Source organism: Hydra vulgaris, chromosome 03 (genome assembly GCF_038396675.1).
Source record: "Hydra vulgaris chromosome 03, alternate assembly HydraT2T_AEP".
In the NCBI taxonomy this organism is placed as follows: Eukaryota; Metazoa; Cnidaria; class Hydrozoa; order Anthoathecata; family Hydridae; genus Hydra; species Hydra vulgaris.
Window position 1 is genome coordinate 52,442,432 of NC_088922.1, and position 20,144 is coordinate 52,462,575.

The 20,144-nt window shown below is 26.7% G+C and overlaps 1 protein-coding gene across 1 annotated transcript in view; it reads left to right on the forward strand.

Moving 5' to 3' along the window:
* The window catches only part of LOC100209804 (protein dopey-1), a 66,698-nt gene that overhangs the window by 22,494 nt on the left and 24,060 nt on the right, over nucleotides 1–20,144 (forward strand). Inside the window, exons 9-14 of the mRNA XM_065793626.1 lie at nucleotides 3,237–3,287; nucleotides 11,693–11,874; nucleotides 12,056–12,148; nucleotides 14,350–14,628; nucleotides 14,988–15,968; nucleotides 16,155–16,300. Of these exons, the coding sequence (XP_065649698.1) occupies nucleotides 3,237–3,287; nucleotides 11,693–11,874; nucleotides 12,056–12,148; nucleotides 14,350–14,628; nucleotides 14,988–15,968; nucleotides 16,155–16,300 (1,732 nt within the window). The remainder of the gene's footprint in view (nucleotides 1–3,236; nucleotides 3,288–11,692; nucleotides 11,875–12,055; nucleotides 12,149–14,349; nucleotides 14,629–14,987; nucleotides 15,969–16,154; nucleotides 16,301–20,144) is intronic.

Below are 20,144 nucleotides of genomic sequence, written 5' to 3' on the forward strand. Positions count from 1 at the left end.
TTGTTTACATTACGAATTTTAAGTTTAAATAAACCGTTTATTACTAATTGAGATATGTTTTATTTAAACAAATTAAAAGTATAGCCACAAAGTATTAATTTCGCATTAAAATTAATAATAGCATAAATCGCGACAAAACTGTTTACATCTGACATTTTGTTTCAATAAATAATTTGCTATAAACGCTTCTCATTCATTTAAATTCAGGCTCAAAACATGAAACTACAATGAATTACCTTTATTTTGGTATATATATATATTGATATATAAACATGTATTTCAATCATTTATTTTAAAAAAGAATATTTTTCAAAAACATGTAAACACTTTTGTCGCATACTGTATATAAATTCAGGTTGCCAGTTGTTTTTTGTTGTATAACAACGATAGATCAGTTTCTGCATTGGATTTACTGCATGGTGACCTAGATTTTGTGGGCTGCTATCTATATTTTGTTATTTGCTAACACTGTTGACAGTTAGCTGGCTATTAAAATAAAGTTTTGAAAAAATATTCCAGGCCTCGAATTGTTGCAAAAAAATCTAATCGCGAAAAAATCTTTTTTGACATTTAAATGGTTTTTAAGTTGGTGTTTTCATTCAATTTTTTCATTCAAATTGTTTAGTAATAAAAAGCGAGAGAAAAAAAGTTGGTTTAATAAGTTGAATTATATTTCCATAACTTTAAGTATAGGCTTTTATTTTTTTTAGAATATTTTTGTTTGAACAAACAGTAGAATAATTTATTTTTTTTAATTTTTTATAATTTAATTTTTGTTTTGATGTTTGCAGTAATTACTTGTTTAATGTTTGGAATAGAATGTTTCTGCTTTTAAAACTGTTTTCAATAAACAAAAAACTATGACGACAAAAAATATTTAACTACTCAGTGTAGTTATGGTGATTTATAAATTATTCAAGTTCTTTTATTTGGAATTAGAATGGTTTTGTCATCGTATTATGTCCAAACAAGAGCTTTAGATGCTATAATTTTTTTTTTGCTTTAAGTTTTTATAATGTTTAAATAAACTTTTCTCTTTTTTATATAATTTTCAAAAATTATTTATTACCCCTAATTGTGAATATAAAGAATTTTTGAGTCTTGAGATCAATTTTTCAACAGCGTTAACTTAATTTTAATTAAAATAATCTGAAAGAGTGCCTTAATTTACTATAGACCTTAACTCTAATCTGTTCTAGTACATATTATTTGAATATAATTGTCAAAAGACAAAATTTTTATCAATTTTCACAGAAAATATTAGAATTCCAACCATAAAAAAGCTTATAATTAAAAAAAAATGCCAATAAATAATTAGAACAGATCATATTAGAATTCTATGATGTACATTTCATCTCAAAAACATATTTATATAAAATCTTATCCAAATTTGGACTTTTTAAATGAGTTTTTCGATTGTGATTTTAAGGAGACTTCAGTCTGGGTTTTTTCGCTTCAAAAATTTTAATATTATGTTACAGCAAAATTTTTTTTTTGTCTTTTTATAATACACTGACTTGATAATTTAAAGGAAATATGTCGCAGTCAGCAAAATATCTTTCAGACCTTATAATATTTTAAAATTGCCTTAATTGCAATAAGTATTCAAAACGTTACGATTTAGAAAAAACTTTCTTCCTCACTTACACTATCTTTTAAATCTGATATAGTTACTGTAGCTAGATTTTTATTTGAATTTCAGGAATGATCCTCACTATACCACTGGGTATTACAGACGTTGCTGCAATTAAATTTACAATTATTTTCAGCGAGCATTAAAATTCTTTTAAATTGTTAAATTTTTTGTTTAACTTCATTTTCAAAATTATTTGAATAAGATAATTTAGAGACTAAGGTTATTTTCAAACAAATTTCTTTTTAAAAAATTTATAGAAAATATTTAATCTTGATATTGCTTTAAATAAAGTGAAAATATATTTAAAAAAATGGTATTGCGTTTTTTATATTCTATTAGAGATTTCTTGTTTAAATAATTTTTATTTATAAGCTTACTATGTGTTAACAACATATAAGATATAAATAGAAATATTTCTATGGCTAACTTTCACTAGTCTTTGAGTACAGTATATTAAGTATGAGTACTGAATATTAAGTAAATTTAATAGTTGAGTAACTAAATAATGTAACTTTACTGGTTGTTTTGATTTAGTCTATTGGTAAATTTATTGTGATATATTTTACCCATTAAGTAAATCAGAATAAATTTATCTTTAAAATAGAAGTAATTTATTATTGGCTTCCACGCAGAGGTTTAAAATAATTTAAATTCAAAAGCGCTTTATGTTCAATAAAAATCTCAGTGCTAGAGAGCAAATGACCATTCTTCTATTTAAAAGATAAATTTAGCGTGACAAACTTTTTCACCCCGTAAGTACTTTATATAATTTATAAAAATCTTAAACAAAAACATTATGTACTTTAAAGAATGGCCATAAAAAAAAAAAAGCTAAGTTAGAAAAGAAAAAAAAAATAACACATACAAAAAAAATAAAATAAATCGCGGAAATATTTTTTTCAAGAAAAATCTAAAACCATAAATAAAATACCATCTGTTTTTTTTTAAGATTGATAAAAGAATATTAATATGTCACTTTTAACTTCATAAAATATTATAGGTAAATAAATTAGAGCAAAAGAAGTATATTTAGGGTTGTGCAGAACTCTTTCTACTGGTCATTGTACATGAATCTTGCACAATGTTGATGTTAAATTTAGCTTAGAGAAACAATAACAATCACAATTTGATATATCTCTGAAATAGTTAATACACACCTGGATATTTTTAAATAGTATATGGTTAATAATGATTTTTATGATTTTAAGATAATTTTCTTCAGAAAATAGGTACCTATACATTGTTTTTTTGTGTTTTTTTTTTAACTCAAAGTCAGAAATAGATTGAAATAAGTTTAGATTACCTCACTCTACCCTTTTAAAAGCTTTTGAGTGTCAAAAACCTAACAGTGAAATTTAAAACATACATTGACCTGAAATCTACAATTTACACAAATTATATAATTTTGCTACATTTAAATAATGTTTGATTGTCACAAAACTTAACAATTATCATTTTTGAGTAAGTCAGCATCTCTCATAAAAGTCAAACTGGAAATTAAAAAAAAATGCAGAAACAGATTGTCCTAAACAAAACTGTCAGGTAGGATAAGGAAAATAGATAAATATTTTTATGTTTATAATTTTATAATTACTTTTAGATGTATGCTTCTTATGGTTGATGGTCTTCAATCAATTCATACAAAAATAAGGTAAAAAACAAAAATTTTTGATCAAATTTTTTTCATACTGTATTTCAAATAATTTTTTTGTAAAAAAAAAACAATAAACTATATTTTAAGCTGTATTGATGTGAGTGACTTGTCTCTATTAAAAGTGATTCTGTTGGTATTAAAGCTGAAAACTTATCTAGAGCCAATCTAAATCCACAAAGAAATTATATATTTATATATGCTTACATATCCATCTAAATATATTAGGATGTCCTAAAAAACAACATTTTTGAAAAATATATGCTGTGGCCTTTTTAATGTGTTCTATATGACAAAAAAACATTGGTTTTTAAGAATATTCGAATAAAAATTTTTTTCTAGGACCCTTGAACATATAACGAGTTCCAAATATTATCAGTTCCAAAGTGTATCAGATTTGGTCTCAAATTATATGAAAATTTATAAAATGATAACTATATTATATAAAAATAAATATGTTAGATTTAACAGCATAAAAAATGAAGTATGCCTAAAAAAGAAAACATTTTTACCAAATTTGACTCTATTTTTTTTTTTTTTTTTCAATAAATTTAATAATATATTTATCAATTTTGAAATTTTCATATAATTTCGCTTCATTTGAGAAACAACATTAAAACATGAGAATTTTTATTTTGATAATATTAGGGACTCATGGAATGTTAAAGGGTTTTAGGTGACCCTTCAAAATATTTTTTATTCGCAAAATTTTTAAATCCAGTGTTTTTTTATTACTTATAACACATTAGGGGGTAGCAACATCTATTTTTCAAAAATGATGTTTTTTGGTACACCCTATATATATATATATATATATATATATATATATATATATATATATATATATATATATATAAATATATATATATATATATATATATATATATATATATATATATATGTATATATATATGTATATATATACAATATATATATTTTGATTATTCACCTCCTCAAAGCCGAGAAGGCCACTACAGATGAGGAGGCTACTTAATAGTGGTTATAACCCTCTCTCAACTCTCTAACTCCGAAACACAAACCTTGACAAACAAGGCCGCTGCGCGGAGAAACAAGCTGAGCGCCGTACTACCAGGGACGTGGTGGGGATTGAACTCGGAACCTCTCGCTTATGAAGCGAGCGCTTTACCACTACCGCATATATATATATATATATATATATATATATATATATATATATATATATATATATATATATACTTTAAAAACTGTTTGTATGGAGTCTTGACATTAAAACTTTTGATTTTTTTTTAATATTTATAAAGTTTGTAAAGACTTATTTAATCTGAATAAAATAGGCTCTATTCTCAGAAAAAATTTAAAATTTATAAAAATTGTTTCAAGAAACCCTAAAATCCATAAATATTTAGGAATGCTCGCAAAAATACAAAATATTCTTAAAATTTTCTTGAAACTCATTAAAGTACATAATTTTTTTTTATTTAGTTTTGATACAGTACAATATTGATTTCTCACTTATAATCAGCTTCAGGAACTATTCTGGGAAATATATTAGAGAGAGGGCCTGGACAGGGAAAAAAAATTCTTAAAAAAAAAAAAAATTATTTAAATCATAAAAAATTTCAACTAAATAGTAAAGTTTCATTTAAATTAAAATACAGCAATCCCAGTAAGTTTATGAATTTTTTTATTCTTTCTTGAAGAAGTGGTATTAACAAAAAAATAACATAAGGAACTAGACTTTAATTGTGTTTGTACTAGTGGCTTTTTCGTAATCTACTTTATTCTTCCCGTTTCTGTTTTTCTTGTAACTATTTGTAAAGAGAAAGGTGTCCTGTCTTTTTTCCTCAGAATATGCTCTATTTATTAGGTCTTGAACTAACTTAACTGCCCTCTCAGAACATTCATTAACAACATCAAGTCACTTAACAGTTGCTCTAAATTCTAGATAAATATTGTTGAATTTCAAAAATTCTGGTGGAGTCTTTATCCATTAAGTTTCTGCCTTTCCATGCCTAAGCATGTCAAAATCTAGCCACAACTTTTCTGTTATTAATGTAGTCAAACTAGGAGGCTCCTCTTTACTAAAGTTAAGGCTATTTAATATAGCTTAGTCCACTACCTGGCGCTCCAAAGAAACACTGTCACTTGGACATTTTTGTAAACTCTACAGTTTTTTGGCCATTATTCTTATCTGCTACATTGCCTACATTCTTTATCTGCTTGGGCAAAAACTACTAAAGTGGATTCTAATACCAAGTATAGAGCTTGCAACAACTTCAGAGCCAAATAGATTCCATTCCTCAAACCTTTTTATTTGCCAGTAAGCTTTTATATACTAATAAATAATATTTATTACTATTTTGAATTACTTTAATCAATAATGTGCTTTTTAATTTATTAAAAAAGTACTAAAAGACTGATACCTGTGTTGGTGCCAAAGAACTTAATTCTGCTTTTAGAAACCACTCTGTATAGGAAAGACAAATGAATAAAGCCATACCAGTTATTTCTTCTTTATGTTTGTCAGTCAGGTTTTGGATTTCATTCATTAAAAGATACAGTTTTAAGTAATATAAACCTTTTCCCATTAATCTTGAATGGTAAAATAGTCCTGGTAATTGAAATTTAAACCTATTTGATGCCATTAAAGAACCATTAAAGTAAGTTCAGCTAGCTCATGGTATTCTTTTTTTATACTTCTGTCCTAAAAGGTTTTGGATATATTTAGAAATTCCATTAATTCTACAATAGCTTGCTTTTAATTAACCCCTGAACTAGAATCTATTGGAGGAATGCCAAGTTGTTCTGTTTTCGCATCAATCCTTATCAAAACTGTAATTCTATCTTTTTTAAATTGCTTTCCCTTTGTTAATTTCAGTAACTATTTTTCCATCAAAGTGTATAGTCATTAGTGAATCTCGTGATATTACAGTATTTTTTACATATTCTTTTATTTCTTTAGCCCTAACAGATATTATTTTCTCTGCAGCTCTATAAGATGTGGATTTAGAACAATTAAAGTTTGCTACAGAACCACCAGCCATGACAATAACACTTGTAATCAATGCTGTATGTTGGTGGGGTATTATACCTTCTCCCACTACTGTATGAGCGGTTGACTGAAGAATATTTTTAGGAAGAAGAACAGAACTTTAAACATTAGAATACTCATTAAAATCAATCTTTTTTTAATTTCAGCAGGATTTGTTTTAATATTATTTAACAACATATTGGATAAACATGGATTATAGTAGTTTAGAACTTATTGAAAATATTACTTTACCTTTTGTATTGTAAGCACTTTAAATCCACCAAGTATCCAAGGAACCATTAGTTTGAACAGTATGCAGCAGTCGGACTGACCAACTGGACAATTAGGTATAAAAGAAGAACTTTTGTTAGGACAACCTACTAAGAACTTCACTTTTTCATCACACTTTGATTTTCATAGAAAGAGATAACATTGAATAATTTCTTTAGCATTTGCAAATTTTTTTGCTGGAAGTTTTTCGATTAACTTTTTAACTAAAAATATTTTATCCAATCTAATACTTCTAACTTTTTTTTTCAGTGGTATTATATTAATTATTTAAGTATAGAAATTCAAAAAAATTAATATAAAATATCTTTCAAGAAAGCATATTAATTACAAAAAAATGTAAAACTTTATTTAAAAGAATATTAAAAAAATGTACAGTGTAAAAATATTTTTATTTGCTAAATATTTATGGATTTTAGGGTTTTTGAAACAATTTTTTTGAGTTTTTAATTTTTTTTTGAGAGTAGAGCCCATTTTATTTAGGTTAAATAAGACTTAAACATAAATATATTTAAAAAAATCAAAAATTTTAATGTCAAGACTTCCTACAATAAGTTTTAAAAATGGTACAAAATGCCCTAAAAATTGCCCCTTTTACCCCCTGAAAGGACCTTTGGGATCTTCAAAAATTGATTTGTATCAAAAACCATGACTTAGTACTAAAAAAAAAATTATATATATATATATATATATATATATATATATATATATATGTATATATATATTAGGGTGGTGCTAAAAACAACTTATTTTGAAAATGTCAGCTGACAACCCCTAAATGTGTTTTATATAATAAAATAATACTGGATTTAAAAAATTTTTGAATAAAAAATATTTTTACGGGTGCCACAAGGCCCTAATACATCAAACAGGTCCATAATAATATAAAAAAAAAAGTTTTTCAAAAGTATGTCATGTTGGGTCTCAAACGAAGCAAAATCATATACAAATTTCAAAAATAATATTCATTTTATAAAAAAACATAGATAAAAAAAATTATAATCAAAAAATCTTGTTAAATTCCCTATTTTTCATTTTTAGTTAAAAAACGTAACTTTTTGTTTACTAAAATCTAAAATAAAAATTTAATTATAAAATGATTCATATTTTTGAAATTTTTATATATTTTTGCATCATTTGAGACCCAACATGACATACTTTTGAAAAACTTTTTTTTTTATGTTATTAGGGACCTATTTGATGTATAAGGGCCTTGTGGCACCCGTAAAAATATTTTTTATTCAAAAATTTTTTAAATCCAGTATTATTTTATTATATAAAACACATTTAGGGGTTGTCAGCTGACATTTTCAAAAAAAGTTGTTTTTACCACCACCCTAATATATATATATATATATATATATATATATATATATATATATATATATATATATATATATATATATATATATATATAAAAGATTCAGGGTTCAATGTGAGCTCTGGGTATTTTTTGTATCATTGATAAGAAAGAAAGGATGAACTTCCTAGTTAAATGCTCTTCCACAGTGCTCTGTGACAAAATTGTTATGTCAAAAAATTAAAATCTTCTCAGCAATCATCCTCTGTTAAATACCAAAAACATAAAAAAACTGCTTAAAATGCCATTTTAAAAATTTGATAAAAAGATAAAAAATTATAGTAAAACCAGTTCTGGCGTAATGAAAAAAAGGCATTATCTATTTAGTCTCCGGCATCAAAAAAGGGACAAGTATTACTTAAAAGAATTACTTTGAAAATGTAAAAAAAAAAACAACCTGAATCATAGTATTTTAGTTGTGCTGATTTGACGATGATAAATATTCTTGGTAGTAAATTAGCAGAATTTGATTGTTTTTTTATTAGTTCAGCAGATAAAAATCTTTAATTTTTTATTTTTCAATTAAAAAGTTTATTAAGTTTATTTTGCATAACACGTTACATTCTTATTTTTGAACAATTCTATTGGTAAATTTGTTCCATATTTTTAATGTTTTTTAAAATGTTAAATATCAATAAAATTAGAAAAATACTTGTAGGCAAACTATGGTGTTCATATTTATGTTTTTGTTTCACGAATTGTGAACGTGCAGCTTTACTTCCTTAAAACAAAGACTCTCACTTTCCCTAATTTTAAGCAACAGGATAAAATAAATAATAAGATCTGTGTATGGCCTATGATTCTATAAAGATTAAGTTCAGTTTATTATCAGAACAATAATACTTTTCATTATGTTAGAATGTTATATTAACACATAGGTGTTATATTAACACATGTTCTTGTCTTTTCCTAACGCAGGATATTGATAACGCAGGATTTTGATATAGCTGTATAGATTATATAGCTGATATAGATGTAGTATTTTGATATAGCTTTTATTTGTAGTATTTTGATATAGCTAGATCTTATGCTGATCTCATGCTGATTTCATGTAACAACACACCAAAGTTCAAATTTCAGACTAAACAAAAAAGTGCTGAATGGTTATATGGGTTCCCAATAAACATCTGTCTTGGCTTCTTGAAGAATTATGAAAACAATTTAAAGTGGTTAAAGTCAACATTAGTTGATGCGAAAAGGTGTTTTTGGCGTCAACTAATGTTGACTTTAAAAAGATGAAGGTATACTAACCAATCAAAGAAACAGAAAAAGTGCAAAATTTACTGTAATTAAATTATATAAAAATCATCTATAGAAAGTCAATTTAACAACTTTTTTTAACTAGAAAACAATTTAAAGTGGTTAAAGTCAACATTAGTTGATGCGAAAAGGTGTTTTTGGCATCAACTAATGTTGACTTTAAAAAGATGAAGGTATACTAACCAACCAAAGAAACAGAAAATTTGAAAACAGTGCAAAATTTACTGTAATTAACTTTTTTGCTTCCCTTTTTATAATTATCTTTGTAGGTTGTTCTTTATTCTTCGAATAAATAAATTACAGTTACAATAACCATTGATAAAAAGTGCACATGTTTTACTTGAATAATCTTACATGTCAGAACTCCATTCAAAGCGATTATGTAGGTCTATATAAAAATACTTAATATACTTTTTGAACAGTACCAAGAATTTGTTTACAGTATTATTTATGTGATGATACATGCCTCTATCAATATCAAAGTTGTGTATGTGATTATACATATCACTATCGATATCAAAGTTATGTGTGTGATGATACATGTCTCTATCAATATCAAAGAGATGACTTGCATATTCTCTTGGTATATAAAAAGGGTTTCAAAAGTGGTTTAAAACTTGCTTTTTAACTGTGTTTGTACTTGGTTGAGTTGAAAAACATTGATATTCAATTAATAAAAGGTATTTCATCTTTTGAAAAAATAGTTTTTGAAAAATAGAGAATTGGTTTTTTGATCACATTATTGCAAGAGATCTTATTTTCCGAGACTGAATGGTAGTGTATGTTCACCAACAATAGAAATTTACAATTTTATAAAATTCTTGAAAGTATATTTAAAATTATTCTTATATTTCAAACTAAATTTAAAAGCAGTCACCGCTGAATACAACTATTTATAGAAAAACACTGTTGCCTATTTTCAATGTATTAAATTTTTCATTAAATAAGTGCATGGCGTGTATTGTTTAATGTTCAGTTGTATTGTTTAATGTTCAATCTTCTTAATACTTGTAAAAGTTAAATTTGTTTATTCTTTAAAAAAAAGTTGTTTATTCTCAGTCACAACCAAGTTATATTATTTATGTTATTTTAGTAGTTAAAAATAAAAGTTGCTTATTTTTAGTTACAGTAAATAATAAATATTTTGTTGTATTTGGGCTAAAGTTTATATTCTAATGAAAATAAACTTTAGCCCAAAAAAGAAGCTTTTGATAAAGTTTGGCATGCTGATCTTCTCCATAAGCTTTCTTCTTATGGTGTATCCGGCAAAATCTTTAAGATCATTGAATCCTTCCTTTCCAATCGTAACATAAAAGTTGTTCTCGATGAACAACACTCTTCTTCTTATTCTGTAACTTCAGGAGTTCTTCAAGGTTCTATCCTTGGCCCTATACTCTTTTTAATTTGCATTAACGATCTTCCAGATATTCTCACATCTAAGGTGGCATTGTTTGCTGATGATACTACCATTTATTCTTGTCGTGATAAGAAACCAACACCCTCTGATTGCTTGGAGGGGGCATTTGAGCTTGAAAAGGATCTCACTTCTGCTACAGCATGGGGCTCAGTGGCTGGTGAATTATAATTCAGATAAAACTCAATTTTTTTCAGCCAATCGTTATCGCAATAATTTAGATCTTCCTATATTTATGAACGATGATGTACTCGATGAGTCACCTACTCTTCATCTTCTAGGATTAACTCTTACTTCCAATCTTTCTTGGAAACCATATATCAAATCTGTTGCAAAATTAGCATCTGCTAAGATTGCATCTCTATCGAGCTCGTCACTTTCTTACTTCGGATTCTATTCTCTATCTCTATAAATCTCAAATCCGACCTTGTATGGAATACTGTTGCCATATCTGGGGTGGATCTTCTAATAATGCCCTTTCTCTTTAAGACAAGGTGCAAAAACGCATTGTAAACTTAGTTGGACCTGCTCTTGCAGCCAACCTCCAACCATTATCACATCGTCATAATGTTGCTTCTCTTTCTCTTTTGTACAAATACTATAATGGGCACTGCTCTAAAGAGCTAGCGTCTCTTGTGCCATCTACTAAAATTCATTCTCGTACTACTTGTCATTCAATTAAGTGTCATCCTTTTTCTGTGACTGTTCCTAAGTGCTTCAAAAACGCTTATTCGTCTAGTTTTTTTCCTCGAACATCAGAATTCGCTTCCTTCATCTTGCTTTCCTGATTCATATAATTTGCAATCTTTTAAGTCGTCCGTCAATCGTTATATTGCTCTACAATCTTCATCTTTTCTCTTTCAACTTTAATTAGTGGCTGCTTGCAGCCGTTTACATTAAATATTTTTGAACATAAATTTTGGATACATGTTGATTACTTTTTAAGCAATTACAAAAATAAATAAAATTCAAGATAAACATACCCTGTGTTTCTATTATCTTTTGTATTTATTATCTTTAAAATCATGTTTGACATTGATCTTAGTAAAAAGAAAAAATATTATTTTTAGAGAAATCAGTAAAAATTGGATAAAGCATTGTTTACATTTTGGAGATATTGGAAGAGTTATGGAAACAATATTGTTAGTTTTGCTTCATCCCACAAGTGCAAGGGTTGCTATTCATTATTCTCATACATGGCCAGCTGATATAAACTTAACATATGTCAACAATCTTGAGCAAACAGAGTTTGGTTGTTGTTTTGTTTCAATTTTTTTTTCTTCCAGATTGAAACTTTATTTCAATCTGGAACACAGTTTACAAAACATAGTAGTAAATTAAAATTTTTTATAGATTTAGCTTTAAATGTTTTTGTTTTTAAGAATCAAATAAAAATAAACAAAGCAATAAACAAAATATATTTTGTTAAACAGGTACCGATAACCCAATCAATAGTCAGTCATCTTTAGAAGCTAATCCAGGATTTGGAGATAATGATGAAGTTGATGAAAGAATTACACAGTCAGGTATTTATCTTCCTTAAATAAATATATATATATATATATATATATAGAGAGAGAGAGAGAGAGAGAGAGTGAGTGAGTGAGTGAGTGAGTGAGTGAGAGAGTTGTGTTGTAAAAGCCAAGCTCCATTAAACTTTATAACATTTTTGTAAAATATATATATATATACACACACACATGAAATATATATACATGAAATATATATATATATATATATATATATATATATATATGTGTATATATATATATATATATATATATATATATATATATATATATATATATATATAACATGTTTTACACCCGCTTGTAACAATTGTTTTTCTGTATAATTTTTTATGTTAAGTTTTATGTTAACTAGTTCCAATTATATAATTTTTTTTTTAACAAAAAAATAATATTTGTTTTTCACCTGATGATTGCAATAGCATGAAATTTGAAGTTGTGAAAATCATATAATATATATTTTATATATATCAGTGTTTCACAGGAAGACGTGCAATCCCACGTCATTATATAACCAGGCAAATTGCATTTTGCTTTGACAATTTGACCGCAGCTATTTGAAAAAGCATTTTAAAAACATGCTAAATGAAAAATATTCTGAATTATACCAAAACTTCTTAACAAAGGTTTTTATATTAGCAAAATGCTTTTAAATAAAGTAACAATTTACTTATAATGATTTTTTTTTAAGTATAGTTGGCAGTTGTATATAATTTTTTGAATTTATATTATCTAAATTATTAAAGTATGCATTTTTTATAATAAACATAATTAAAAAATAAAAAATTATTTGTTTTTATAAACAATGACTTTCTACGACAACAAAAGTCTTTTTAATGAATTTTAATATAAGATTAATTTAAGTTAATACATTTAAAAAGATAAAAAAAATTTTGTTGAAAAAAAAAAAAGACAAATGTTTTGAAAGCTGTTACAATTAAAGAAGTTTGATCTTTAATGCTTTTATATGATCGAAATGTTTAATAATGAAGCAAAAAAAACACTTCTAATGAATTTTTATATTAAGTATTAATAATATACTGTTGTTTTTTTATTTATATAATTATGTATTTTTTATGATAAATGTTAATCTTTTAAAACAAATTAAAAAAAAAAAAAAGTACAATTGTTTAAATTATTAAAATAAATACAATAATTAAAAGTGTGCCTATTTTTTAAACGATCATTAAAAATAAATTGTTCTTTGTTTAATGTTTATTAATGTTCTAATTATTCCGAATGTAATTAAAAACACAATTTAAATAAACTAAGCATTTAAGTTTGATGAGTTTTGTTTTAGTTGGGTTATATATATATATATATATATATATATATATATATATATATATATATATATATATATATATATATATATATATATATATATTGTGTTTTTGCTTTAGTTAAGTGTTTCTTTTATTTTCTTTTTCATTAAGATTTTTTTTTTCTTTTTTCAAGTAAAGTTTTTTTTAGATAAGTTTAAGTAAGTTTTTTTAGCACATTTTAAATATTGAAAACATGTCAAAAGCCATGGTCAAATCACCAGAACAGAGTATTTTTAGTGTGGTCATATAATTTGTGTGATCGCACATCTTCATGTGAAACACTGTATATATACATACATATATATATATATATATATATATATATATATATATATATATATATATATATATATATATATATATATATATACTAGAAACACACACACACTCAAATAAATATATAGATAGATTCTGAGTTGCAACACTCTCACTACTTCTTTTTTTTGATTTTATTAATATTATTTTGATTTTGTTAATATTATTAAGATTAAGTAGAGTTCTGTATGCTTATATAGGACTTGAATAAATTTGAAAAAATAAATAAATTGTATAAATTATGTAGAATGTAGTAGTTTACCTAATAGAATTTATTTTATTTGCTTTAATACTATTCAAACATTTTTATAAACTTTTAAAAGTTGTGTAATTTTCAAAAGTAAAGTATTAGTCAATCATAAAGATAAGTTTTAACCATTTTATGATTTTGAAATAACCTTTTTTAAAGTTTATTGCAAATAGTTTCATTCAGTTAATTTGTTTTGAACTAGTTTAAAACAGTCTCCTTTAAAAACTTTTTTTTAATGGTAATATGTTTAATATGCTTAAAAAATTTTTTAGTATTAAAATGATCAAAGTTATACTTTTCTGTTTTAGAAAATCAAATCAAATCAAGTGTGGTCAAGGCGTTGCCAACGCACCCTCTACTTATACACAAACTTCTTTATACTGATCATTATGATACTGATATGTGCTTGTATGCATTTCGATGTATTTTAGCCATTTTAAACTGTGAGGGTCGTTTGTTTATATGTGCTGCTGCAACTACAAGTGTTAATGTGGGAAACTCTCCACATCAATCACTTCTTCGTGAATTACTAATTCGACATCGAAGAGTTTTGTCTGGAAAAGAGTTTTATGGATCTTTAGCAGAAGGTTTTTAGTTTTTGTTGAAATTTTGATATTAAATTCATAGTATAGTTGATCTAATATAAGAAAAAATCAACCTTTTTTCTGGCTCTTGTAAACTGGTCATTAGACACAATTTTATACAGATCAAAACCTATTCAATGCCCTAATCCTTGTTGATGTATATATGTAGGGCCCAGCTATCACTATTTTAATATGACTATTAAGGATATTTATGACTATTAATGACATTTCATCCACAAGTACTAACATGTGTGTTGAAATGGGTATGTAACATTTACACGACTTGATGTTTTTTTGTTTCATATTTGTTTTAGCATTTTATATATTAAATAAACATTAAATATTGTACTTGGCTTATTTAGCTCAACAGTTGCTGGTTCGTGCTAGTACTGCTAAGTACATTGAAATTTTGTTATCTGTTTGTTTGTATTATATTCGATCTGATTTTCATGAGCGTCTGCAAGTAAACTCTTCACTCATAGAAGGAAATTTTTTAGTTCAAACTATTTCTGCAGAACTTCTTACTAAAGTATCATTACTTTTGATTGATATTGCTAAAGATAGTGGAAAAGGATTTGCTAACTATATTAGTGATTTAATGTCTCGTTGCAAAATTCAGCGTATTGGTTTACACTGTTTACTCTCCACAGTCTATGCTGATAGCTCTGATTATCAACAAGTTAATGGAACTGGGGTTTATAGCATGGTTAATTTGCCTAATCTTACAAGTACATCTAAAAGAAACATTTCTAATCGAAATTTGATAGATTTACAAAAGACCTTACTAAATTTTATGGACTCACTTATTCATTTAGAATATCTCATTGGTACAGAAAACATTACACTACCGAGCAATCAAAAAAACCCTCCTCCCAACTGTTTGCCATTTGAATATATTCCTTTTAGACCTATCATCACACAACCTATGTTTATTTCTGCCACGCTAACTGTACTTTGTGAAAAAAGTTGGATACATTTACATGATAACTGGATAAGTTTAGTAATTTCGTGTTTACCAAAGTTCAGTGAAAGCATGATGAGTTTGATAATTCCAGTAGTTAAACAAATATGTATAAATTTAGTTATGCTTACTGACTTGGTCCACAGACAATATTCAGAAAAATACGCAGAAATACCTGTAGATTATATGATAATTTTGCTTAATGGGCTGACTTCTATAAGTCATTTTTCATTAATTGGTACATCAACACAGGCATTAATGGTTTCTGCGGTCATGCAACCGATGAGTAAAGTTAAGACTGATGACATTTCTACTTCATTGTTTTCAAACCTTGTTCATGTTTTCTCAACAACCCCTCATACAAAACAATTTCCTGAAGAAGGTAGTTTTTTTTTTAGTTTAATAAATTTAGTTTTTTTTTTAACTTTAATTTTATGAAGTTATTAAATTAATTTAAAACAGAAAAAGCATCAACCAAGTATCAAGAGTTAAAAGCTTCTAATAATAAAATTTTCTTTCAAATTTTCATTCAAATTTTCAACCAATATTAGTTTTTTTTTATTTTTAGGCTCTAATAATCTAAGCGATATTAAAGATGGACTATTAGGTTTACTTCCTAACATTCTTTCGTCAATCGTTGTAGTGTGGAAAGCATGGAACACAGAAAAGATTCACAGCAATGTTTCATATAGTTTAGTAACAGGACAGCCAAAGGTGAAATTAAATCGAAAAGATGATCTTAAAGTTTTCAAGTCTTTTCACTGATTTTCATGATAATTATTGTTTATATTAAATTCTCTCTCACACACACACACACATGCGCACACACATATGCACACACACACACACACACACACACACACACACACACACACACTATAATTTCTGATCAAATTGACCATGCTCTCTCTCTTTACCCCTTTGCCAATATTGTTGTTATTTGTGACTTTAATTTTCATCATACTGAATGGCTTGGCTCTAATGCCATTGACCCTGCTGGCACTAAAGCCTATAACTGCATTTCTCAATCTCTTACTCAGATAGTTAACTTTGTGACCTGACAACCCTAATCATTTACCTTCACTCCTTGATTTATGTCTGGTCTCTGATCCTCGCTTGTATTCAGTTTCTCCTTTTTCTCTCTTAGGTGGTTCTGACCATGCAATGATCTCTTTAAATCTTTCATCTTGTACTTCATTTTCAGAATGATCCTATTATTGCACTACTTACTACTATCTTAAAGCTGACTTGAGAGCAAACAGCTATTTATTATTGCAAGAAATCAATGTAAAAAGATGCTGTCAGATGCTAAGCTCCATTATTCTCAGTTCACTAAATCTCATATCTTATCTCAGAAGCTTGGCTTTAGAGACTTTTGGAAAATCTTCAACAGTGTTGTTAACAAAGAAAGGTCTAACATTCCATCTCTCATTCATGGGACTAATCTTATTACCTCTCCCAAGGATAAGGCTGAACTATTTACAAAGAACTTTTCTTCTAATTCAACTCTCAAATCCTATGGCCATCCTCTTCTTTCCATTCCAATTAAACAGGTTAACAGTCATTAAGAAGTGCAGATGCTTCTGCATTTCTTAATGATGTTGTATACTGCAACCTGAATCGAAGGACTATATGTATTTTCTTTTTGGAAATATCCCAATCAACTAGCATCGCATCGAATAAATTTGAAATATTTATTCCAGTGTGGGACCCTGGAAAATGCTTATGATGTAGAACACAATCCTTTCTAATAAAATTATCTGTGATCAAATGCGCAGTCAATGATATAAATACATCATTACTACAGGTATTTGTCCAAATATCTGTTGTAAATGAAATATGATCAGCTGCAGAAATGTCATTAAATACTATCGTTTTTAATTTTTCGTATGATGCTGGTAGCATTGTTTCCTTAAAAAACTTTCTACTTGGAATTAGGTATTGTGGTTGCAAGTGAGCAATCAATTCAATGAACCCCTGATCTTCAACTACAGAAAAAGGTTGATTGTCCATCACAATAAAATTCATTATTCTTTGATTAACTTTGGAGGAGCGAGAGTCCTTTATATTCCAAATTTTTTTAGGAACAAAATCATCTATGCTAGTTTGTGTCTGTGACTTAATTGCTTCCAATTTTCTCTCTCGTGGTGTCTCAGCTTTTGATTTTTTTTCCCTTTTCTGTTCTTGTTTAGCCTCATCATATGTATCCATATGATATTTTTTTAAATGCATATGGAGTGGTGTTGTGCTAAAAGTTTTTGGGGTGCTACTGCATTTAACATTTTTGACATAACTTACATTCTGCTAATGTATTTGTGACATCATTTGTTTTAAAATATCTCCAAACAAATGAAGACATTTTTAGATGTTCAAATGTTAATTAAATTTAAATAGTTAAAAACTAAAGGATGATTTTAGTACAAATACAGTAAAAATTTATATTTTAATGTAAATAAAAAATAAAAATATAGAATTAATTTTAAATATAAATGATAATGCAGTTAAAAAAAAATCATGCTGTTAAAAATTTACAACACATAAAATAAAAACAAATAAACACAACATTTAAATAAAATAAGAATAAAATTTATGAAATAAGTTAAATTATATATTATATAGCTAAGGTGAGCATGCTTCCACTTTAATCTTTTTTCTTTAAATCTTTAATCTTTAAAAAAGTTTAATCTTGGATGTAAAAAATAACATAAATATAATTCTCGTTCCGGCCTGAATTCTGGCCAGAATTGAAAAAACCTATTCTGGTACACCCACTTTTCCAGGTTTAGGTAAGCACTGTTCTAATATATTTTGTGTATTTTAAGTTTCAAAATGCTAACTTGAATCTAATTTTTTTTCAGAAAAAGGAGAAGAAATGAAAAGTAATAAATCAAAGATCCTTAATATTTATTTGTACCTGCCTAAACTCTCACCAACCCCACCCCACCCCCACCTTTGCCCCAAAAAAAGGTTCAAAAATATTTTTATTGGAGGATCTGCTTTTTATAAAGAAAAAATAACTAAAATATGACTATTTAGGAGGAACAATTTCATTCAAAAAAAAATTTGTTTGAATAATTTGACATAAGTTCAATATTTAGTATGCTGAATTTTTAACAAAATTTAATATTTTTTTTTGAAAAAAATCATTAAAAAAAATTTTTTTTTGTAGTTTTATTTAAGTTTTAAAAAATTTAGGCATTATTGCTTATTTTGATGTTGTTTTAACTCTTAAAAAGACACACCTAAAATAGAGTAGTTTGTAAGTAAGAATATTTATGACAAAGTATTGATCCTAAATCTAAAGAGTTAAATGATTGTCATGATAACCAACTGCTTTTTGAGTGATGTGTAAGTATACTGACTTAAATATGATTTTAAAAATTGGAGGTGGCTCAATGGTTCATTTGTTCTTACTTTCTGCCCATAAAATTAACCTCACACCACCTACTAGTAAACACACAAGATGAACCATTAACAAAAAAATCAAAACAATAACCAGTTATTTTCCAATACTGTAGCAAGAAAATCACTTAAAAAACACTTGCAGTGTAGTGAGAAAATTTCTTAAAAATATTTGCACAACTGCTACACATGCACAAAAACAGCCTTTAATGGGATTTCCTTCAATGTTATACGCGGTTCTTGACATACATGCAGATCTTATAGAATAGGATTTAACCATGAGCGAGACTAGGTTTTTTTAAACCGAGACGAGAAGTAAGTACTTCTCGTGAGACCGAGAATGAGACGAGATGAGAAATTTAACAATTTTTGATAACAAATTTATTAAAATCCAAGTAAAAAAAAAAATGTAAACATGGTTTTGACAAATAGACACAAATTACATTTGTCAAATGTAAACAACTTTTTCAAATATTAGTTCAGAGTTTTTTTGTCAAACTTTTCCAACAAGACAATGTTTTCTCTGATTATGATGATTTGTTCTACTTTTTCTGGGTGTAAGTTGTGTCTGGATGATCAGACGACATTTCCACCTGAGCTAAAAACTCTCTATGATTTAGTTGAACTTGCTGGAGTAGCTAAAATTTGTCTAGCTAATGAAGAGAGTTCTGGCAATGTATTTAAATGCAATTTCTACCAATCAAGAATCGGAAAGTCTTTTTTGGCATCAGGGAGATATTCATACTGGCACATTTTGCTCAAAATAGGATTCAGTTCAGATGTTGGCTCTTGTGTTTCAAGTCTGACGTTTAACTTGCGCTTCAGTTTTGAGTTAGGGGACAAATCTGCTGAAAGGACTCTGGCAACAGGTTGGCACTCAACATTATCCTTAACCTGTGAGGCTAACCATTCTTTTGTTGTTTGAAATTTTTTGAAGAGCTTTAAGTGAAGTCCCTTTAAAGCAGGATTTAAGTAGTTTGCTGTAGCACTCAATAAGTTTCCAGTGTGACAAAGAGGAAATCTTTTCTCAATACAGCTTTTCAAGTTTTTTGCATACAAGACACCGTAGCCATTTTTTCCATCCGTCTCAATAAATTGATCAATTTTGTCTTGGATTAAATAAAGAGAATCGGCGACAGTGTTAGTTGTTGGAATA